The sequence below is a fragment of the Lolium rigidum genome, chromosome 1 (genome assembly GCF_022539505.1).
Source record: "Lolium rigidum isolate FL_2022 chromosome 1, APGP_CSIRO_Lrig_0.1, whole genome shotgun sequence".
Lineage (NCBI taxonomy): Eukaryota > Viridiplantae > Streptophyta > Magnoliopsida > Poales > Poaceae > Lolium > Lolium rigidum.
This window is the reverse complement of record NC_061508.1, coordinates 337,134,692-337,158,759: the sequence shown is the minus strand read 5'-3', so window position 1 is coordinate 337,158,759 and position 24,068 is coordinate 337,134,692. Positions and strand designations below refer to the sequence as shown.

The 24,068-nt window shown below is 43.2% G+C and overlaps 3 protein-coding genes across 3 annotated transcripts; 1 reads left to right on the top strand and 2 right to left on the bottom strand.

Annotated features, from left to right (window-relative positions):
• Positions 1 to 14: 14 nt before the first annotated feature.
• Positions 15 to 2,466, top strand: LOC124700499 (tubulin beta-3 chain-like). The gene is made up of 3 exons (XM_047232626.1): positions 15 to 419; positions 730 to 999; positions 1,488 to 2,466. The coding sequence occupies exons 1-3, from the start codon at positions 26 to 28 to the stop codon at positions 2,162 to 2,164; spliced, it is 1,341 nt and encodes a 446-aa protein (XP_047088582.1). The 5' UTR covers positions 15 to 25; the 3' UTR covers positions 2,165 to 2,466.
• Positions 2,467 to 3,446: 980 nt separating this feature from the next.
• Positions 3,447 to 5,380, bottom strand: LOC124684440 (patellin-4). Its single transcript, XM_047218752.1, has 4 exons — positions 4,277 to 5,380; positions 4,057 to 4,181; positions 3,814 to 3,958; positions 3,447 to 3,723 (listed from the first exon to the last, which is right to left on the bottom strand). The coding sequence occupies exons 1-4, from the start codon at positions 5,378 to 5,380 to the stop codon at positions 3,460 to 3,462; spliced, it is 1,638 nt and encodes a 545-aa protein (XP_047074708.1). The 3' UTR covers positions 3,447 to 3,459.
• Positions 5,381 to 6,392: 1,012 nt separating this feature from the next.
• On the bottom strand, positions 6,393 to 14,094 carry LOC124700488 (twinkle homolog protein, chloroplastic/mitochondrial-like). Its single transcript, XM_047232615.1, has 21 exons — positions 13,881 to 14,094; positions 13,659 to 13,786; positions 13,225 to 13,280; positions 13,050 to 13,107; positions 12,810 to 12,968; positions 12,590 to 12,673; positions 12,431 to 12,511; positions 12,280 to 12,345; positions 12,052 to 12,165; positions 11,858 to 11,905; positions 11,679 to 11,764; positions 11,509 to 11,569; positions 10,652 to 10,834; positions 9,640 to 9,771; positions 9,500 to 9,561; positions 9,195 to 9,278; positions 8,110 to 8,241; positions 7,864 to 7,960; positions 7,639 to 7,773; positions 7,181 to 7,248; positions 6,393 to 6,960 (listed from the first exon to the last, which is right to left on the bottom strand). Exons 1-21 carry the CDS (start codon positions 14,092 to 14,094, stop codon positions 6,867 to 6,869), a joined length of 2,142 nt encoding a protein of 713 aa, XP_047088571.1. The 3' UTR covers positions 6,393 to 6,866.
• Positions 14,095 to 24,068: the final 9,974 nt, after the last annotated feature.

Sequence of the window (24,068 nt, the reverse complement as noted above, 5' to 3'; positions counted from 1 at the left end):
CCGCCCTCCCTCCCACGCCGCCGCCATGAGGGAGATCCTCCACATCCAGGGCGGCCAATGCGGCAACCAGATCGGGGCCAAGTTCTGGGAGGTGATCTGCGACGAGCACGGCATCGACCAGACGGGCAAGTACGCCGGCGACTCCGACCTCCAGATGGAGCGCATCAACGTCTACTACAACGAGGCCAGCGGCGGCCGCTTCGTGCCCCGCGCCGTGCTCATGGACCTCGAGCCGGGCACCATGGACTCGGTGCGCTCCGGGCCATACGGCCAGATCTTCCGCCCCGACAACTTCGTCTTCGGCCAGTCCGGCGCAGGCAACAACTGGGCCAAGGGACACTACACCGAGGGCGCAGAGCTCATCGACTCCGTCCTCGACGTCGTACGCAAGGAGGCCGAGAACTGCGACTGCCTACAGGGTATGCCCCGTCTTGCTCAACTCGCCGGATCTGTCGTCTTAATTACCCTCTCTCTGTTCGATTCCTAGAGGCTTATACCCCACAGATCTAGGTCTCATCCTGCATTTCTGCGTGCCCCGAGTTCTAGATCTGAACTTTTTTTTCCGTAGATCTATTCGATTTGCGAGACCATTTGGGAACGAAACGGTTAATTTCTACTAGTGAATTTCCTGAGCTCCTATCCCTTAATGTCTAGTGGCTGCAAACTGCCTAATTAGATGCAGTACAAGTAATTTTGGATTCGTAACTAATTATTGCTCTGTTATCGCAGGATTTCAGGTCTGCCACTCGCTGGGAGGAGGCACAGGCTCCGGAATGGGCACCCTGCTCATCTCCAAGATCAGGGAGGAGTACCCGGACCGGATGATGATGACGTTCTCGGTCTTCCCATCGCCCAAGGTGTCTGATACTGTTGTGGAGCCGTACAACGCTACGCTCTCGGTCCACCAGCTTGTTGAGAATGCGGATGAGTGCATGGTTCTCGACAATGAGGCCCTCTACGACATCTGCTTCCGCACTCTGAAGCTCTCCACACCCACCTGTAAGTGCCAAATTGCTCCCCTTTTTTTGGCATTTGTCATGTATCAGCGTAGTACATGAATTGATATTTCCGTGGACTCTTGTCCTTGTTTGTAGTAGAATAATCTCTCATGTTTTGTGTCAATGTCTGTCTCTTTCACATGATGTTTGGTAGCATTAACTCCCATGATTGGCAAAGTACCCTATACTTTGGTCCATGTGAGTTAGTCGTATTATAGTGCAAGTGGAGTCAATTGATGACTGTAGTGATGCAATTTGCTTCTACATTTTGCTGGGAGTGTACAATTGTGCATGCTCATGTTGTTTCCTGTTTATTGTGTTTTGGATCCTTCAGTATATGAGTTTTGCATCTTTCCTGAAGTGGCATGTTGCTATCATCTGTTAACTGGAAATGTGAACATACTTCACTGCACATCTGTTGTTGTTCTGTTTCTATAGCTAAATTTGTTACTAGCTTGGTTATCTCACCTATCTTTCCTTTTTTTCCAGTTGGTGATCTCAACCACCTTATCTCAGCAACCATGAGTGGTGTTACCTGCTGTCTCCGTTTCCCTGGCCAGCTCAACTCTGACCTCCGGAAGCTTGCTGTGAACCTGATCCCATTCCCAAGGCTGCACTTCTTCATGGTTGGATTTGCTCCACTGACCTCGAGAGGGTCACAGATGTACCGTGCCCTCACTGTACCTGAGCTGACTCAGCAGATGTGGGACTCCAAGAACATGATGTGTGCCGCTGACCCTCGGCACGGCCGCTACCTTACTGCCTCAGCCATGTTCCGCGGAAAGATGAGCACCAAGGAAGTCGATGAGCAGATGCTGAATGTCCAGAACAAGAACTCGTCCTACTTTGTGGAATGGATCCCCAACAACGTCAAGTCGAGTGTGTGTGACATCCCACCCACTGGCCTGAAGATGTCGTCCACGTTCGTTGGCAACTCTACTTCGATCCAGGAGATGTTCCGCCGTGTGAGCGAGCAGTTCACTGCCATGTTCAGGAGGAAGGCTTTCTTGCACTGGTACACGGGTGAGGGCATGGATGAGATGGAGTTCACCGAGGCCGAGAGCAACATGAACGATCTTGTGGCAGAGTACCAGCAGTACCAGGATGCCACGGCTGAGGATGAAGAGGATTACGAAGATGAGCAGGAGGAGGAGGAAGCTGCCTAGGCAAATCCTTGCCCAGTTCCCCATCGATATGCCTTGTATCGCTTGTTAGTTGTTCTGAACATTGGTTAGGGTGCTTTCTACCTCTAGAGATCTAGACGCTATTTTACTTTCTAAATGGCATGTTGCCTTGCGCAGACTTATTTTTATTATGTGTCGTGGTGGTGTATGCTCATATAGTAATGAGCTTTGACTGTTTGGTGTTTGTCATTCCCGTAGTACTAGATTGCCAAGTTCCAATCTGTCCAGTCTCTTCAAGCCAATTTGGGTGTACTTTGGAATTAATGGTTACTCTATTGATTGAACTGCCTATAGGTTCTGGGTATGCTATTTTCCTCTTTCTAAAATGCTTGGTTGGGAGTATTATTTTGACAAAGTTCGTCCTTCCTGGATTGGCAAATCTGACTCAATGTCGTTTTGGTTTTCTTAGAAAGAGCATCATCTGTGGGTTTGATTAATAACTCTGGAAAATCTCCAATTGAAAATCTCCTTTAGCTTTACTGCTTAATTTAGCCACTAGGTTGCAAATCTTCAATGTGTGTACAGATGAGAACACGCTACACAATTTCATGTAGGTTGAAAGTTGAACTGGCAAGTTCAAGCCAAAAACGTTGAGACTTGGGAGTTCTGTGACTATTTTCTTTTCTTGATGCCATAGGATTAAAGTTGAACTCACAAGTCCATCAATGACTAAATACTATCTTTTCTTGTGTTATGCTTTCAAGTGGAGCATTTCAAGTGGTAGATATGGCGCAGAGTATAAAGAAGATCAAACAAGTTCTTAGTCACATACAGAAAAACTTCTGTAATAATTTGATAACTTTCCCTGTATGCTGAAAGTTGAACTGGCAAGACAATCATGCTAAAAAGGTTGAGACTTGGGAGTTCTATGACTATTTTATCTTTTATTGATGCCATATGTTGAAAGTTGAACTGGCAAGTCAATCATGCTAAAAAAGGTTGAGATTTGGGAGTTCTATGACTAAATCTATTTTATCTTCTCTTGATGCCGGTGTTATGCAGATTTCAAGTGCAAATGTAACTCCAAACATGCAAGAGCATTTCAAGTGGTAGATATGGCGCAGAGTATAAAAAGAAGATCAAACAAGTTCTTAGGTCAGCAAACTTCTGTAATAATTTGATAACTTATATATTTCTCAAATAATCGCCAACCATAAACAATATTTCTCTTGCACAAAAGAATTGATAGAATCCACAACACACACACCCAAATCTCAGCCTCCAAAGAATTCACTCATCACATTGTCAAACCCCTCGCTCAAATCTCCATTTCTCGCTCAGCACTTCTTGGCGGAGGAGCTCTTGGCCTTGTGCCTGAACATCACCTTCTTCTTCCCGCGCGTCGCGTTCTCCACGGTGATCACCACCTTCCCGGGCTCGCCGGCGCGGAACGAGTTGCGCACCGCCTCCTCGGCGGCGCCCATCTTCCTGCCCTTGCTGACAACGATGGTGTAGGAGCCCTCGTCGCTGGGCACGAACTCCTCCTTGTAGCCCACCTCCCACCCCAGCACCGTCAGGTCCCATGTCAGCGTGGTGTCCCCCTGAAATGAAACTCATCAGCTCTGCAATTCATTCGGAGATTGTTTTCTCGATGAAAACCATGGTGTAGGAATTCGAATATTGGTTTGTACCTCGGTGGCCTCGATCTCGATGGTCTCGGTGGAGCTCGCCTTGACGACGACCTCGGCGATTTCGGCGTCCTCGGCGGAGAACTCGGTGTCGCCGTCGCGCTTCAGCCCGCCGTACTTCACCGGGATGGCCTCGATCGGAATGTACCTTGAGGAGACAACAACACATTCTGCTTATCAGAAACCGCGCGCTGCAAAGTTGTTCATGTCGTGGATTGATATTAACAGTGTCGCCGTTGTTCTTACTTGAGGAGCGTCTCGGTGACCTTAGATGGGCGGGCGACGACGAACTTGCTCTTGGTCCTCTGCGTCAGGAACGGGTAGAAGAGGGTGCTGAACGCGTAGTACGAGAACGGCACGTTGATCAGAATCTGCGGTCGAATTGCCACAAAATTCAGTCAAATCTCTCAAACATTCGGCAGCAATTAGTGTTAGAATTAGTAAATCTAAGACCAAAACGACTCACGTTTCTTGCGACGAGCTCGGGGTAGTTGTCCTGGAAGAGGTCGACGACCTGCCGGATGGCGACGCGGAAGTCCTTCCTAGCCGGCCCCGGCGAGCCCTTCAGGTCCGTCACCTGCAGCAGCGACGCGGCGCCGCCGGGCGCGAAGTCGAGCTGGGCAACATGGCTCTCCATGGCGCTCACCCGCCAGCGGAGGAACCGCGCCCTGCCCTCGCCGTCCCCGAGCGCGGCCCTGTACACGGCGTCGTCCGCGAAGACGCCCAGCGCGTTGTAGCACACCGGGTGGCCCTCCCGGTCCGCGCCGTCCAGGCGGCACGCGCCCTCCGGCACGGCGTCGGAGGAGGAGGAGGTGGCGGAGGCGGAGGGGAGGGTCGTCCAGTCCCGGCGCCAGCGCAGGGTCCTGCGGAGCATCTCGAAGGCGGCGCCCGCCTTGAAGTCGCGCGCGCGGAGGAACTTGAGGAGGACCACGTCGGTTGCCTCGTCGCCCTTGCTCGGCAGCAGCGGCACGCCCCACAGGGCGACGTCCTTGTCGACGACGACCGCCGCCGCCGGGGCTGCTGTGTCTGCCTTTTCGGCCTCGCCGGCGTCCTCCGCCGTGGCCGCCTCCTCCTCCTGCTTCTTCTCTTCGGCCGGCTCGGCGGTGGCCTCCTCTTTCTTCTCCTCAGTGGCCTCCTCCACCTTGGCTTCCTCTGCCTTCTTCTCCTCAACGGCTTCCTCCTCCGTTTTCTTCTCCTCGGTCGCCGCCGCCGCCACCTCCACCTTGACGTCCACCTCAGCTTTCTTCTCCTCCGCCACCTTCTCCTTCTTCTTCTTCCCCTCCTTCTTCTCCTTCTTCTTCTTCTCCACCTTCACCTTGCTGCTAGCGGTGGCGGCGGTGGTGTCCTCGAGGTCGAACAGCTTGCCCTCCACGATGGCCTCCTCGACCTTGGCGCGGAGCTCGGCGAGCGCCTTCCTCTCGCCGTCCTTCAGATCACCTAACCGGTTGCTCTCCTCCCTAAACGACGTGTTCTTGGCGACGGCAGCCGCGCCCGGCGCCACCGCCACGCTCACCTCCTTCGCCGGCGCCACCGCCTCCACAGCCCCGCCGGTGACGACCTCCACACCCATGCCGCGCGCTCAGCAAACAAGAAATGTCACAACACAAGGCAGCGCGCGAGCAATTCAAAGCCGGATGGAGATCTGTGTGTCGTGTGAGAGAAGGTGGTGAGGAGCGGGGAGGAAGAAGCCAGGGCTATATACTGCCAGGCCACCGGCGCAACGGCTATGGAGCAGCGGGCGGCTAATGGGGTGGCGCCAGGTAGGACGTGGGAGCCGTTGCGTTGCTTTTCTGCGGTGCACAGCACAGCCAAGGCGGCCCGGCCCATGCCAACGGCTACCTTGCAGCAGGTAACCGCTTTGTTTTCTCTGGTATCATTGCCTGTCCGTTTCTTTTGTGCGGTGCTCATGCTAGGCTGTTGTTGGTGATCTTTGCTTCTGTAGGGTCTGTCTGACAGCTCGGAGTTTGACCTGACAACAAACGTTCTTGTTCATGCCAATTAAGTATGTGCTCACACAATCACACATTACTAATTCATTTATAGTACTCTACATTTAGTGGTGCATTGTTTATGGAAATGAAAGCTGGAGAATTGCAAACAGGTGGTGGTTCAAGAACAAGAACATGTACACATTGGGTTGGGTTGGGTTGGCCCAGACAGCTGCAACTCAACTCAACACATTGGGTGCATGCATGGTACAGGCACAGCACAGCAAAGTGGCAGCAACCATTGCCAATCACACTCACAGCCTTTCTTTTGATCAGATACATCGACAGATCTTCCAGCTGGTTGCCAATGGGAAACAGCCGGCAGGACTTGGCTTAGCTGCTAACGAAGAGCCAGCCGAGCAAAGACGGCAGCACGAATGATGCAATGCAAAGTGGAGATTGAAAAGAAATGGTACTAGTTAATGATCAGAGATTTTGGCACCACTCGCTGTTCCAGCGCCGCAAAGACACCAGCTGCAAAATAGATTTGAACATTGGGGGTGCAACGTCAATCTCGCAACGGTCACACCACATGTTCCATGGATACCCATGTGGTCGATGGTGGTGCAAAAATTATAGATTCCAGATTTCTGGTATGCAAAACAAATTGCGACCGATGATGGATACGGAGTACTTAAAATCTGTGGTAGATATTTTTCATGGACTACTAATACGTGTCCTTCTAACTGCTACAACCGTTGGAAGGGCATACCCAATAATCTAAGGGATAGACGGACGAGATGAGCTTTCGCTACCTGATATGACCCACCTGGTGCGACAATTAAATTACAATATAAGCTTACTTACTACTATACACCACACCTTAGTAGTAAGGTTAACCACATTTTTTGCACTAGGAGCCAGGAGACATCTGAGATCACAAATCCACCAATTCAGGAGGATGCCCATATCGCTGAAGAATTACATAGCAGTCCGCTCGCTCCGATGCATGACAACGTCAGCCAATTGGCTCGGTCATGCACAAGGATGTGACATGCCATCCACAGAAGTAACCATATTATCTCACTCGTGTCAAGTGTCAACTGTTGGGGAAGTGAGTAAAACAAATCAGCGGTGCTGACTTGCCTGTTTCTGCCTTATCTGCTGCTTGACGACCTTTGCTACAATGGCATCATCAGCCTCCTTGTATACACCAGTAACCCTGCAGGAGAAAATATGATGATTTGGTTATTCAGTTTAGCCGCGCAAATCGAAGACATGATAATCACCTTGAGGTAAATGACAGAAACCAAAATCAACCCTGACTTTAAAGGGGCATTTTATTATAAGTGATAGACAAAGCAGAAAGGAAATGGTTGGAAAGCATCAACGAGCAATCTCAATTTAGGAAAGGATGAAAAGAAGAATTCTAATGTACATACCGGTCATACGTCAAGAAAGCATCACCAATTTGCCCTATCACCTTGTTCCGTACCTTCTTCATACAGACCTATGATTCCCATCCAGCCAAATATACAAGAAAAGATTAAGGGCTCCTTTGATTTAAAGGATAGGAAAAGCATAGGAATAGGAAAGGTATAGGATTGGAATGGCATGTCTACTTGAAACCTATAGGAAGATGAAGTTTGTTTGATTGTAGCAAAGGAATTTTTCCATGAGGTATGAGCTAATGCTTTTTTCCTATAGGAATTACACTACAAGATTCCTATAGGAATTTTTCCTATAGGATATGTTCCTATGAATCAAACAACATGTAAAGGAATTTTTCCCATAGGAACCAAATCCTACACAATTCCTATGCAAATCCTTTGAATCAAAGGAGCCCTGAGGCGTAGCATTAAAATGAAGTATATACGTTAGAAAGATGCAAAAAAATAACCTGCACGACATCAATAGGGCCAGCATCTGGGTCCCTGTTTCGGTGGATGACAATCCCGTTATCACATTTGTTTATGAAATGTGCGCTTCCACTGATGTCATACATATTAGGTGGTCCACCATTCCAGTTTTGAAGCTGCAAAAACATTAATCCAGAATAAGACCTGATTGTATACTGCAATTATGTTGCAAAAATCAAATATGTGATTATGCGAATTTTGGTTACCTGCCTAGGGTGCGCAACAAACCATACATGACATGAATGATGTTGAGCAAAGCGCTTAATCTTCGTAAGAATCTGGCTGACGTATTCTGTCTCATTTCTGTTAATAACACAACAAAGGAGTGACCCACCAGAACAAAAAAGGAAACATGTAGCTGGGTGGTGCTAGCAGAGTTATAGTTACATACTTGCAAAACGGCTACCTATCTTTATAATAAATGTATGTAACAATTATAACTAAAAGCTTACTGATTTGGAGAGCGCTGATGGTCGAGCTCATTATAAGGATCAATCACAAGACCACGTACTCCATGTCTTAGAACAGCAGCTTTAGCAAGAGCAAGAACCCAATTAATGGATGGAAGACTATCATCTTCACACCTGATGAAATAACACATTCAACGTCAGAGCAGCATTTAAACCTTCAAATGCAAATCACCATCCAATACAGGCACATTATCGAAGAGAAGTACAGCAACTATTGTGTCCTAATAAACTAGATCAAGAGATGGAAAGACATTGACACTGATGTTACTGCACACACTTCTAAATAGAGCGCCTTGATGATAATTTAAGCACCTAGCAGTTAGTGACCTCAGTTCTGGTTTAGCAGGCCTTCAACTGCTATAAAGACCATTAGAGCAGCCACAGGAAACATTTTTGTTTTTATTTGGCTTCCTCACGAAGCTATCTAGGCAGCTCAAATCATAAGTGACACAGAGTTCGACTAAAACAAAAGCAAGATAAGTACTGATGTTGTGAATTTGTCTAAATTTGCATGTATCTAGACACTATTTAGTATATAAATACATCCGAATTAAGATTAATCCGCGACATCCTTTTCGGGACGGAGGGACTAGAAGGTAAAAAATACTTTTAGTTCCAGAGTACGTATTGACAAATTACAGTGATTAGAATACAAGTCAAGTAACGCTTATATTTTTTCTAGAAAATCAACTTCGAGAATTATACCTACATTCAATTGCTCCTTACCATTTGGTGCACCTGTAGGTTATAGTGTTTGCATGCTTCTTTTTGTTGTTTGTGCCATAGCATTAGTTGTTTAGTTCCTTTCAGCATTTGGAACAGCGCTGTAAGGTGCGGTGGTCGCTTGCTGACCGCTTACTAAGAGTGTTCAATCTCGGGATTGGAATCAATTCGGATAATACTGTCAGAACGGTGTTAGCTTAATCTTGTTCTATGCACACAACCTAAGTAGCAGCTCTAGTTCTAAAATTTGTACAAGACAGGTTCAAGAGATTGGTCCGAACTGTATTTGAACACCTTGACTGTTCACCACTATTTAAAACAATGTGATTGAATACGATATATACCGAATCAGATGGAATGTCTCATTCAACCATTGTTTGCCTTCTTCAAATTCATCCGGACTTATCCGTTCCACAGAGCCCCCATATCTGTAGAAACCAAAACAAGGATTGCTAAACCAACTAAATGGAATCACAAAACCTTCAAATAAACAAGAATAAATAGCCATAAGGCCAGAATGTCTGCACAATTGCACCTATGATCCATGGAATCTATTCCTAATCTTTCATTGACTTCACAGTTGCTTCTTCTAGGTATCATATATGAGATCAGACACAACAGAGATACACTTGCAGACTCTTATCCTTACCTAGCATTAAAGAATGGTTTCTTAATATGCTTCTCCAATAGTTTCCTGGCATGGTCTCTGACCTAAACAAAACCATCATTATTTGGAGGTGCCCAATAAAATGAAAGGCTAACTAGTATCACTATCAAACAATGGCTTGCCTTGTTTTCCATTGAGCATAGTGCAAATTTCCATCCACACTGCTCGTTTATATTGCACAGCAATGCATCAATCCATTCACTTTTGCCAGAATTCGGTACTCCTGTTACTACAGTCAACTCCCCAGGAACAACCTGCAACAGGGAATATAGACAAGGTCACATGAGAAATACTGGATGATGGATGATAGCCTGCAACTACAACTTCCGATGTGTTCCAGTTCAATCCATCTTTTTAGCGCAAGCTACCTGCTGAAACTGGAACTATCTACTAGTTGTTTTCAGCTAGATCAACGAGTAATAATACATGACTACATGGTCCGTAATACCCCAAAATTGATTAATGATACGATTTCACGCCAAATGTCAACAGCTATTGCCGTCAGAAAACAACCTATGTGGTAACAACGAAAACAAAGGAACTCTTTAACTTGGTGATAGGTTCAGCTTCAAATTCAGAAGATCCAGAGAGACTCAGACATGAACACACAGGAAAGTAGCCAATTATAGAGGCTCGATTACTAGGGTTTGGTCGTTTACAGAAGAATATTCGGCCAACCTCGGTAGGAGGCGGCTAGGATTTTAACCCAATACAAGGTAAGAGCGGCGGAAGGGAAAATTACTGAGCTGTAAAGCTAACAGAGGTAAAAAAAAAGCAGCTAAATCAGAGGGTGAAACGTTTCCCGAAGTGGTAATTTGAGTATCAATGATGCAGAAGCAATCCGGGACGAAACTGAATTTAGGCCTGACACTTGGAATTGGAAAAGAGAAAAACTATCTAGTTGTTTTCAGCTAGATAAACGAGTCATAATCATGACTACAAGGTACGTAACTCAATGAATTTGGTTAAATGATCTGATTTCACTGCAAATGACAAACAGCTATAACAAGCGTCTGTGTAAATAAAGAAAACAAAGGAACTCTTTAACTTGGAAAGGGAGAAACGCCAGCTGCAAATTCAGATCAACCCTTCAAGAAAAGAGGAAAAACTAGTAAAAATGCAACTAATAGATACCTTATAAAGCTCATCCATATTTTTCCAACCAGTAGGAATTCCAAGCTCATCCCCATGAATTCCTAGATAATAATTATCGATCTCAGGGAAGAAATCTCTGAAGTTGAAGAGACCTCTTATAGGGTACAGTTCTGCACCTTCTATAACCTTTTTCAATGCTTGTGGTCCTAAGAACATAAGTACCTGTAGTCAAAAAAGAGTTACAAGGACCAATTACAGAAAGTGTAAAAACACCCAAGTTCCAAGATGAACTTATCTATGCATAGAGAACAGAGCTAAAGACAACAAAAAATGAACTCAGATGAGGCTATATATTTCAGACGTTTCTTCAGAATGCAGTACATAAAAAAATCTTAGAGGTCGTTTGGTATCCATCATTTGGGCCTGGAATCCTGGAATTCATTTTGGAATTCCATAGGTGGGCTGTTTGGTTGCCACAGAATTGTGCTGTCATTTCATTTAGGAATTCTAGCAAAATGACTCCATGGGTAAACATGATTCCAAGCTGAAACCTGTCATTTGCAATTCTCTATGGAAGCCTCTACACATTCAATATTGAATTCTGCTGTCATTTGCAATTCCTGTGGCAACCAAACAAGTGTATATTTCTGAAATTACAATGTAAATGAAATGAATACATGTATTCATTTTCAAATGCTACAAACGAAATGAAAGCCTGGCTTCCAAACGACCTCTTACAGGCTTTAATTAGCATAAGCTTATCTAAAGAGCCATGTTAGGACAAGGACATTTTACACCTCTTAGGCCCTGATTGTACTTGTAACATTAGGGAAAAAAATCAGCATGATAAAAATAGTATTTATCAGTCAAACTTGACCGTGCATGCCGTAACAAACCTCATTCGCATCTTTGCAAAATTCTGTCTCATTCTTCTTTGGCCAGCTGACCCTCCAACACCTGATTGCATCAAATTAAATGTGAAAATGAGTTAAACGAGGGGTTGCACAGCCATGGGTACTTAGTAACTTCTGAGGCCCGTGATTGCAACACAGAACGGTACACAAACCTTTCTTTACCCAGCCGGCGAGCAAGTTCTTCAGCAAGGGCCTGCCCTGGAGGATCAGCATCTGTTGCCAGTATTATTCTAGATGCCTAATATGTATCAAATATATTCAGTAAACCGAAACATGCATATCTCAGCAATATAGCTTGCAAAATAACTTCTGAAATGGGAAAAATACCCACCGAGTCAAGATATTCTTTGCAGTTCCACAGATATTGATACTTCTTATCCTAGCTTTACAGGGAATGTAAGAAGATGTCAGATCGCAAGTAAGGTTTCAACTACAGATCAGCTCACATTGGGGAACACTACTAGCAAGTAATAATAGCAAACATAGTGACAAAAAGTTGCTAGAGTATCAGGAAATATTTCTAACATGGTCTTTGTCTGGGAGTTTGTTGGATACTTGTGCTGGTGCACCATCTGGCACACTCACACAGTTACGATAGCCAGCCTCTTCCATTGAAAGTTTATCAATTTCACCCTCAACCTGCAATGTCAAAAAGGAAAAAAAGGCTAGTAAGAAAAGTGTGAACTCAGGCTCATATGGATTGGCAACAAAAAAATAAAAGGGAAAATGTCGCATCGCAAATCTAGGACATACAATGATAACATCGCGTGCTTGCTTTATATCGTCCAAACCATACAAAATTTTCTCTGTGTTCGGCTCCTGTGAGGGAAAACAAATGAGTATAAAAAAATATTGATAAAAGTATAATTTAAGCATGTAACCTAAAAAGGACATTACAACAAACCTGTGAAAATTTCTTAGAGACTTCCCTGTATTTGCAGCCAACAAGGACTTTATCACGTCTGTAGGTGAAAGCAATAACAATCTGCAAATGAAATACCATACGTATGCATCACAATGTATGCTTGTTCACAGTAAAACTGCATCAACAGTACAATTATACCTTGTTGTACCATTTACGTTGTGATACATTGTTCCTTCGAAGTGTTTCGGGAGATATCATTCTTTCTGAAAAGTATGTCACAAGCTGCAAGAGAGAACCATTTTACAAAGCACCCATGCACAACAAAAAATTTAATGGCATAAACAGAGAGAAATACCTAGATGGTTTCAGTATCATTTGAAGAATATGCCAGTGCCTAACCTAATAATGCTTTAATTACCTCATCACAAAGAGGCTCGAGATGCAGGTCCTGTTCACGAAGTTTCCTGTAAGGCTTGACTGCATTATTTGGTTTGACTTCCTGGTCAGTTCCATTTCCTGCGTCAGATTCATTTCCCATGTCCCTTTTTGCTTGGTACACCTTTGGAACGCCATCAGGCTGCAGACACAGGACAGAACGAAGTGGGGTGTGAAGATGGTTTATTACTTTCAGATTTCATCAACTTGCTGGTAAACTCACCTGGGCATCGCCTTTCCAGCCACAAGTCGCTCTAAAACAAGTCCATGTTGCATTTAAACTGAAGAAACGAAACAGCATAGAACAGAGATCAGATGACGGGATGGTCTACACTACATATACCTTAAGGAACAACTCTAACTGACAAGCTCGAGATGTGCTATACATGAAAACTCACCCATCATTTCGGATGAAGACGCTGAGGCTTTGTTCCTCAGTTGAGCCCCCTTTGCACTATAGTTAACAGAAGGTAAATCATACTTAATCATTTATTGTCTGATGGATCACCAAAATAGCATATACTTATGTAAGAAAATTGTATAGAGATGAACATGTTTTATAAAGAGGTCATCAAATTGATCATAATTTGCAGGTATTTCAGTCACTGATAACACTTGTTTTATGGAACGCTCATGAATACTTCGAATGTGAGCGATATGTGGAACAGAAACGACCTGACTAAGCCTACAGAAACATTATTGATATGATGCCCTCAAACACATAAACCTAGCTTGCCTACTCAATCCAGCAATCCAGCTAAATACAGAATTAACAGAAAAGAAAATGGAAACAAGGACAATGGTTGGTATCACAGAAGGCCAGCCACACTACCTGTGGGCAAAGCAGGCGCTGGAAAGTCCCGAGCCTCCATTGACTCATGTTTATCCCTTCGCTTTTGAGCTTGTGAACCAGCTGCCCGAGCCGCGCTTCACAAGCCCTCTTCTCCTCGTCCGAGCGCACTGCCGTCCCAAAATGGCACCACATCAGTAAAACAGCACGCGGTTGTTTCGGAGCAGGGCCAAAACGGTGGTGCGAGAGGAGCGGGCGCGTTACCGATCCTGGAGCGCGGGGCGGCGGGCGCGGCGGGGGCGGGGGCGGTCCCGAAGCAGCAGGCGAGCTCGGCCCGCCTGGGGAGGCGGGTGGCGGAGGCGGAGTGGAGCAGGCGGACGCGGTGGCCCCACGCGGCGGCGAAGGCGGCGGGGAAGCGGCGGCGCGCGGCGAGGAGGAGGGCCGAGTCCCCCGCGGCGGCGGAGGTGGAGGCCGCCATGAGGAGGAGCGAGTGGAGGGACGGGCGCGGTGGCATCACTCTAGGGTTTCAGAGCATGGGCGGGGGGAGGAGGGGAAGCTTTGGGTTTGGTCTTGGGGAGGAAGAAAGAGAGGCGAGGAGCAGCAGAGGATTTCTCTTTTGGATTGGATAGGAGGGGAAAGGAGAGCGAGGGGTTTAGGGTTTTACGCGCGGCGTGTTCCCCGGATTGGGCTTACATGTGGGCCCTTTGGAGAGGAAGACCAGCCTGACCACATGAATGGTCCAATGTTTCTTCGTTCCATAAATTTTGTTCTTGAGTAGTTTGAAGTAAAAACAGAACAAGAATCGTGAAACAATACTTTTCTTAGCCTTGATCCATTAACTAAGTGGAGAAAATGCTAACGTACTTCATGAAAACCAAGTTTACTGAAAACTTCGCGAAAACCACATTTACAAGTTTTTAAGTATTATCACAAAAGATGGTGCATTAGAAAGATGATGTTCTATCGATATATAGAGTTTGCAGTTCACATACATATTCATTTGAGATGTAAGAAAGAAAGAAATTATGCATTAATGTGACATGATACTCCTGCCGTCTCCTGCACTTGGGAGCCATAAATCCCCTATGCCTTAGTCATAGAGTTTTATCTTTTAACCATGTCATGTAAAACGGCATAATGTGACCCAAGTTCTTAGCCAGAAGACTAGGTTTCGAAGTGATTTATGAGTAAATCGTTGAACTGGAGTTAAGTTTATTCTCCTGTGTCTAGTGAGAACTGAGAATATACTTCTGATCTGTAAAGGATGGTAAGCTTAACCGTAAGATGTTATGTTCAGGATAAATTGAGTTTACTATTAATTCTTAAATTAACTAGGTGAACTCCCACTCAAAACAACATCCCTCACGTTGCCTTAGTGATTACACGAACCAAATCCACTACGCCAAGTCCGATCATCACGAGAGATGATGTAGCTTCAATAACGAACATCGACATGTTCATCATATCATCTATATGATTCATGCTTAACCTTTCGGTTTGCCGTGTTCCAGGCCATGTCTATACATGCTAGGCTCGTCAAGTTAAACCTTAGTTTCCGCATGTGCAAATCTGGCTTGCACCCGTTGTATGCACACGTTCAATCTATCACACCCGATCATCACGTGATGCTTCGAAACAACGAGTCTTAGCAACGGTGCTAACTAAGGAAGAACATTTTATTATCTTGATTTTTAGTGAGAGGGATCATCTTATAATGCTACCGTCGCGATCTAAGCAATACAAGATGCATAAAAAAGATTAACATCACATGCAATTCATAATGTGATATGATATGGCTCTTTTATCTTGCACCTTTGATCTTCATCTCCAAAGCAAGGGCATGATCTCCATCATCGTCGGCGGGCGTCAAGGTCAATGGCGTCCTCTTCATGGTTGTCCACCACTTGTAGCAACTATTACAACTACTTTGAAATAAAACTACTACATGATAAATTGATATGAAATTAAAGACAACCATAAGGCTCCTGCCGGTTGCCACGATACAATAACGATCATTTCATACATCAAATATAATCACAATCACATCATAGTCATATCACATCACCAACCCCTGCAAAAACAAGTTAGACGCCTCTAATTCTGTTTGCATATTTTATGTGGCTTGGGGTTTTCGAGTAAGATCCGATCTACCTACGAACATGAACCACAACGCTGATACAAGTGTTGTCAAGTGCAGATTGTAAATTGGATCTTAACTATGGTGAGAGAGACAGACACCCGCGCAAAGCCACTTATGCAATACAAGTTGCATGTCAAGCGTGGAGCAAGTATCATGAACGTGGTCATGTAAGGTTAGCCCGGGCTGCTTCATCCCACCATGCCGCAAGATGCAAAGTACACGATAAGCAAACGACAACAAAAGCATCAACGTCCACAAAATCATTGTGTTCTACTCGTACAACCAATCTATGCATAGACACGGCTCTGATACCACTGTAGGGATTCGTAGCATAGAAAACAAAAAAATTCCTACCGCAGCAACGAATAACAAGCCAAGATCTAATCTAGTAGATGGTAGGAACGAGATGAGATCAACATACCCTCGGAGATCGCTAAGCATTAACGAGATAAATCTCGTGGATGATGTAGTTGATCACTTGCCGCTCTCAGGAGTTAGTAAAAGATCTCGACGGTGCCGCAATCGGGCAGCACCTCCGCACTCGGTCACACATACAGTGTTGATGAAGAAGTCCTTCTCCCCGTTCCAGCGGGCAGCGGAAGTAGTAGATCCTCCTCGAAATCCCGGCAGCACGACGGCGTGGTGACGGTGGTGGTGGAGATCTCCTGCAGGGCTTCGCCGTAGCCGTGCGGGAGAGAGGTGGAGGGGGTGGTGCTAGGGTTTGGGAGAGAGGGGTTGGTGCCTTGAGGTGGTGCGTCCAAGGTGTGGCCAGCCCCTCCCCTCCTCTCCCCTTTAAATAGGTGGAAAACCTAGCCCTCCAATCATACTCCCTCTAGGAGTCTTATTGGAAACTTACCATAATGAGAAACCTAGTCAAGGTGGGATTTCCCCTTTTTCCTTTTGAGTTGGCCGGCCATGGAGGTGGAGTCCACCATGGACTCCACCTTCCCATCTAGTGGGTCGGCTAGGGCTGGTGGGACTCCACCTACCATAGTGAAACTTTTCGAATGATTCTATAACCTTCTAGAACCTTCCATAAATTCACCGGACCATTCCCAAACTTGGAATATGACTTCCCATATATGAATCTTATTCTCCGGACCATTTCGGAACTCCTCGTGATGTCCTGGATCCCATCCGAGACTCCAAAAAATATTCGAACTCCATTCCATATTCCATATCTACTTAAAACGACATCAAACCTTAAGTGTGTCACCCTACGGTTCGCGAACTATGCAGACATGATCGAGACACTTCTCCGATCAATAACCAATAGCGGGACCTGGAGATCCATAATGGCTCCCACATATTCAATGATGACTTCGTGATCGAAAGAACCATTAACATACGATATCGATTCCCTTTGTCGTACGATACTTTACTTATTCGAGGTTCGATCGTCGGTATCTTTATACCAAGTTCAACCTCGTTACTGATAAGTACTCTTTACTCGTACTGTGATATGACATCCCTCGTGAGCCTGTCACATGCTTGCAAGCTAATTGGATGACATTTTACCGAGAGGGCCCATAGTATATCTATCCGTTATTTGGATGGACAAATCCCACTATTGATCCACGCGTTTCAACCTATACTTTCAAAATATTTAATGCCACCTTTATAACCACCCATTTACGAAGTAGTATTTGATGTCACCAAAGCATCCATCCGGTGCAAGTGATTAACATGATCTCATGGTCGAAGGATTAGGTTACTATGTATCTTAAAGCTTGTAGCAAAACAAACTTAATGACTTGATCATATGCTACGCTTACTATGGGTGTGTGTCCATCACATCATTCACCTAATGATATGATCTTGTTATTAATAACATCCAATGTTCATGATCATGAAACTATGATCATCTATTAATTAACAAGCTAGTTTAACAAGAGGCTTACTAGGGACTCTTTTATATTTACAAAACACACAAGTATTAATGTTTTCGGTTAATACAATTATAGCATGGGATGCAAACATTTATCATGAACACTAAGATATAACAATAACCATTTTATTATTGCCTCTTGGGCATATCTCCAACAGTCTCCCACTTGCACTAGAGTTAATAATCTAATTTACATTTGTAAAGATCTAATACCGTGGCCTTCTGGTGCTTATCATGTTTGCTTATGGGAGAGGTTTCAGTCAACGAATCTGACACGTGCAGAAACGTATGTATTTTGCAATTCATTTGCGTCTCCATGCATCACTCATTTTTCAAATGAGTCGGCATTAATCGTTTATGTTTGGTCTTCTGGTGGAACCTTAATTTCACAGTCTGAAATATGTTACCAATATTGTCACACACAATATAGCTCCATAGTTCTGACACTACCGGAACTACACCAAGTTCATACTCGAGGACGAGTATAGGTTAAGCTTGGGAATGTTGATGCATGTAAAATGCATACATGAACTTTGCATTGTATTACTTATATTTCAATCATATTTGCATCATATAAGGGTTATATCATTGTTTTATATTGATTTTGGGGATATTTCACAGTTTCCCTATTTTTCTAGAATTAACCCTGCACTGTCATAAAACCCATTTTTCTATATTTTGATGTTTTAGGGACTCAAACGACGTCCAAATCACCTGAGATTTTACAACGATCAGTTTTTGGAAGGAATAAGGAGTAAGAGCCAAGGAAGCGAAAGAAAGGAAGTCTGAGGACTGATACGTTGCAAACGTATCTATAATTTTTGATGCTCCATGCTTGTTTTACACCAATTCCTCTATGTTTTATGTGCACTTTGCATCATTTTATGACATTTATTGGACTAACCTATTAACAAGTGCCACAGTGCCAGTTTACATTTATTATGTACGTTTATTGCGAGAAAATGTCCAAAAGCTGAAAGTGCTCGGAAAATTCTGGAAAAATCACGAAATTCTAATATACTAGAAGACTCCGGGAGCCGGAAGGGGAGACGGAGATGTGCCACGGGGCAGCCATACCGGGCCCGGGCGCGGGCCCGGGCCCGGCCGCGCACAGGGGTGGTATGGGCACCCCGTGCACCCCCTCGCGTCACCTCTTCGCCTATAAGACCCCTCTGACCTAAAAACTCCAAAACATATACCCTTCGTCCACGAAAAGTTCCGTAGCCGCCGTCATCGCCGAAACCAAGTTTCGAGGGACAGAAGTCACTGTTCCGGCACCCTGCCGGGACGGGGAAGTGCCCCCGGAGCCATCGCCATCGACTCCACCGCCTCCACTTCGACTCCATGATGGTTTGTGAGTAATTCCCGCAGGGACTATGGGTTCTTGGGCTGTAGCTAGATGGTACTCTCTCCCATGTGCTTCAATACAATGATCTCATGAGCTGCCTTACATGATTGAGATCCATATGATGTAATCGGTGTTATGTTTGTTGGGATCCGATGGATTGATCATTATGTTCAGTATATCTTATAAGTTTGTGAAGTATTTGTTGCTCGCAATATTGTTATGTTTAATGCTTGTCACTAGTGCACGAGTGGCATGATCTTAGATCTAGGCTCTATAATTGTTGCTTAGATTGTATCTACAAATTGTATGCACATGTCTTTGTCCGGAACCCGAGGCCCCAAAGTGACCTCGAATTGGGATAACCAGAGGGGATGGCTTTGATATGAGGATCACATGTTTTCACCAAGTGTTAATGCTTTGCTCCGGTGCTCTATTAAAAGGAGTACCTTAATTACCAATAGTTTCCCTTGAGGCCCCGCTGCAAACGGGCTGGTAGGACAAAAGATGTTATGCAAGTTTCTCATTGCGAGCACGTATGACTATATATGGAAAACATGCCTACTATATTAATAGACTGGATATTTTGTCTTAATGCTAAATTCAATTACGTCAATTGCCCAGACTGTAATTTATTCACCCAACGCTTGTTATCCGGAGAGTTACCACTAGTGTAGATCGTCGGGAACCCCGGTCCTTTATTTCATCATCATTGCTTTTCAATCAATCGCACGCTTGGGATATTTTCCGAGTGCCATCTCCTCTCGTGTTACTTGCTACTTGCTTGTGTTACTATTGCTCTCATATTACTGCCGCATCACATTTTCCTGTCAACACACCATCAAAGTAGTACCAACTATTTTCTGGCGCCGCATCATATTACCACTGCTTTCACATCACCCTGTTGCTAGTGCTTTTCCAGAGTGCGACTGAATTGACAACTCCATTGTCAAGGCTTATAAGTATTCTTTGGCTCCCCTTGTGTCGAATCAACAAATTTGGATTTTACTTCCCTCGAAGACTGTTACGATCCCCTATACTTGTGGGTCATCAAGACTATTTTCTGGCGCCGTTGCCGGGGAGCATAGCTCTACTTATAAGTTCACCTGGGGAGTACACTCCACCTCTCTCGCTGTTTTTATTTCATTTTGTTTTGTCTAGTTTATTTTTGTCTTGTTTTATTTTTCCTATATATCTGAAAATCCATAAAAATTTGAAAAATCGAAAAACTAAAAACTGTTGTTATGGAAGGACCTGTTTTATACTCTATGGAACTTGCAGAATTATTTATGAAGTATAGAGAATCATATAAGGGCAAAGTCATGGGGGGCACGTTAAAAAAGTTGGATACAATTGCTAAAATTTTGCTTAAACGCCATGATATAAATTGTTGCTCTAAACAGGATACTAAACATCTTAAATTCCAATGTGGCTTTAGTGAAGAAGTTTTAATTTCGAACTGTCATTGGAATAACTATATTCATCTTGGATTCGAAGAAGTAGAACAATTTGTCTTATTTATGGGAGCCTCTGAAATAGAATCCTTCATGTCTAAAAATTATGAAACTTGTGTTGCTTTTCATGACCTTAAATATTATGTCTCTTCTATCCTTGATTATTGCACAGAAAATTTCAGCAAAAATTGTTATATCATTGATTATAAAGAGAGACTCAATTATGCACAAGAATGTATCCACAATTTGCAGGAACCCGTGGAAGAAGAAGTTGCTGAACCTGAAAGCTAATTAGATGAAAAAGAGGAGGAGAGTGATGAACAAAAGGAGGAAGAATGGATTAGCTACCCATGCCAACCTTCTAATGAGAGTAACTCTTTATCTCTTACATTATTTGATTGCCCTCCATGCTCACCAAAGGAGAACGAATGTTATGTTCATGAGGATTCTCTTGAAATATTCCCTGTGAGTAAAACTTGTGAGAATAATTATGCTATCTTGTTATTTATGATAATCCATGCTATTTTGATAAATCTCATGATAATCCTTTATTTGTGCCTAATTTCGAAATGCATGGAACTAAAGAATTTTGCTTGGAGAGTGTTTATGATAAAGCTCTAGATGATGGTCCTATGTTACTTGATGCTATAAATTATAATTCTACTTGAAAATAGGATTGCTACTAGTAGTCCCATACCTCTTGAGAATGATCAATCATCTTGTTATAAAATTGCTAAAAGTGGGTTTGATTGTTTTAATCCTACTATTTTTGAGCTTGATAAAAATTATGTGTTTGAAGATCATGAAAAGCATGCTTTATGTTATAGTTATATTGTTGAGTTTATTCATGATGCTACTGAAAATTATTATGAGAGAGGAAAATATGGTTGTAGGAATTTACATGGTACTAAAACACCTCTCTACATGCTTGAAAATTTTAAAGTTACTCTTGTTTTACCTTCACATGCTTGTCACTTTGTTCTTTGTGAATTTATTTGTGTACAAGATTTCCATGCACAGGAAGTGGGTAAGACTTAAATGTGTTTCATATTTGCTTCTTGATGCTCTCTTTTGCTTCAATTCATATTACATATGTGAGCATCTTCTCAAATTACCGAGCCTATCTTAATGGCTATAAAGAAAGAGCTTTTTGGGAGACAACCCATTATGTTTTTATTTCTATTATTTTACTGTTTTGTTGAGTCTTGGAAGTCATTGCTACTGTAATGACCTCTCCTTATCATTTTTTATTTTCATTTTTGTGCCAAGAGTAGCCTCTAATGGTAAGAAAGTATTATTTGGGAAATTTGCAATGCTGTTTCTATTTCTGGACTGTCGCGAGAAAAATTCGCATAAATCACCAGGACGTCACCATGAGCTGAAAATTTACGAGCATATTCCTCAGGTTATTATCTAACTTTCATTAGTTCAACATTTTTCTATCTGAGTGACGGAGAAGTCTCAAAAAAATCGATCTTTAACCGCTGTTCTGTTTTGACATATTTCTGCCATTAGTGCATTTGCCTCTTAATCTTTTTCTTTTTGAGTTCTTTTAAAAGAAGGAGCTTTCCGAAGAAGTTTATGCAGTAGCTAATGTTTTAATATAAGCTTTACATATGTCATACCAGAACCAAGTGGATTGCTTATTTTGATTACACTAATATTGCTAATGAATTATGTTGAGTTTTGGGTGAAGGAAGTTTTCAAGTGTAAGGAGAGCAGAATGATGCCATAGGATGAAGAATGGACAAAAGCTCAAGCTTGGGGATGTCCCCTGGACACCCCAAGAAATATCCAAGAGGTTCAAGTGTCAAAGCTTGGGGATGCCCCGTGCACCCCCTCTTCATCAGTAAAAAGCACCAGGTCATTTTTCAGTGCGCTATATTTTTATTGCTTCATGCATTATGTGTTATTCTTGGAGCGTTTTTTGTGTGTGTTTTGTTTTGTTTTGTTTGCTGTTCAATAAAGTTGGACCCATCATATTTGTTTTGGAGAGAGACACGCTCCGCTTTAATTGCATGAACGCTCTAGTTTTCACTCATATGTTCAACGAGCGTTCTATTTTTGCGAGTCTTGCGTTTAAGCTCTAGTTTTTCATTCATACTATGTTCAGAGCTTGTTGGTTTTCTATATGCAAGTGAATTTATCTCTCCGATATCTACTGAATATTATCTACGAGAGTTGTTTCAAATAAGTTAATTGGTGTTGGATACGAGTAAGAAGTCTCATATTAATAGTGATGCAAATGAAAGATCTCCTTTGATGTTTCAATTGAGTTGACTTGATGATCATTTAGTTTTTGACTTTTAATATCACCATATGCTTTGATTAATAAGTTTTGTCGCTATGCATGATTATGGCCATTATTGCTCTCTTAGTCGGTCGCCCCCTTTCTTTTGCTAGCCTTCATTTGTGCGAGTATGAGCTCTACTCGTGCATCCAACTCCCAAAAACCAAAATGCCAATCGTGTCCACCATATCTACCTATATGTGGTATTTTATCTCCACTCCAAAGTAAATTGCTTGTGTGCTACCTTTAAAACCTTTCAAAAATTTATTCCTTGTTTTTAAAATATATAGCTCATGGGAAAGTAGCCTAAAAACTATTGTGGTAAGGAATATGTCACTTATGTATCTTAGTTCTTATAAGTTGCTTGTTGAGCGGTAACCATGTTATCCGGGGACGCCATCAACCTGTCACACCTTTGTTGAATATCATGTGAGTTGCTATGCATGTTCGTCTTGTCTGAAGTAAGGGAGATTTGCCATGAGAAATGGTTCCAGTATGCATATTGTTAGAGAAGAACATTGGGCCGCCAACCAAAGCCATGTATCATGGTGGAAGTTTCAGCTTGGACACTCAAATCCTCAAAATCTCTTATGAGAATATTATTATTGTTGAATGCTTAAAGCATTAAAAAGAGGAGTCCATTATCTGTTTTCTATGTTGTCCCGGTATGGATGTCCTTAAGTTGAGATCTATCAAAATCGAGAAATCAAATGCGATTTATCTCCTTGGACCTTTGTACTGAGTGGCATAGAGGTACCCCTTTGTGACACTTGGTTGAAACATATGTAATGCGATGATAATCCATGAAAATCCGAGCTAATTAGGACAAGGTGCGGGCACTATTAGTATTCGATGCATGAGGCTTGCAACTTATAGGAAGTTTTATACATAACCCATATGAATTATTACTACCGTTGACACAATTGTTTCCATGCTTTCAAAATAAAAAGCTCTAGCACATGAGTAATCCTCGCTTCCCTCTGCGAAGGGCCTTTCTTTTACTTTTATGTTGAGTCTTCATCTTCTAAGTTCATGCACCATTAAGAGAGCATAGTTGTCATTCTTAGTTTTATGTGCATGGTCCCAAAATTATTATTGATTGAATCATGAATGTGTTATTACTTGTTCTTAAATTATTTGTATTTAGTCATCCTTTGAACTTTGAAGGTGCATGTCACTTCAAAAATTATTTGTTTGTTATCACTTACCTACTCGAGGACGAGCATGAGTTAAGCTTGGGGATGTTGATACGTTGCAAACATATCTATAATTTTTGATGCTCCATGCTTGTTTTACACCAATTCCTCTATGTTTTATGTGCACTTTGCATCATTT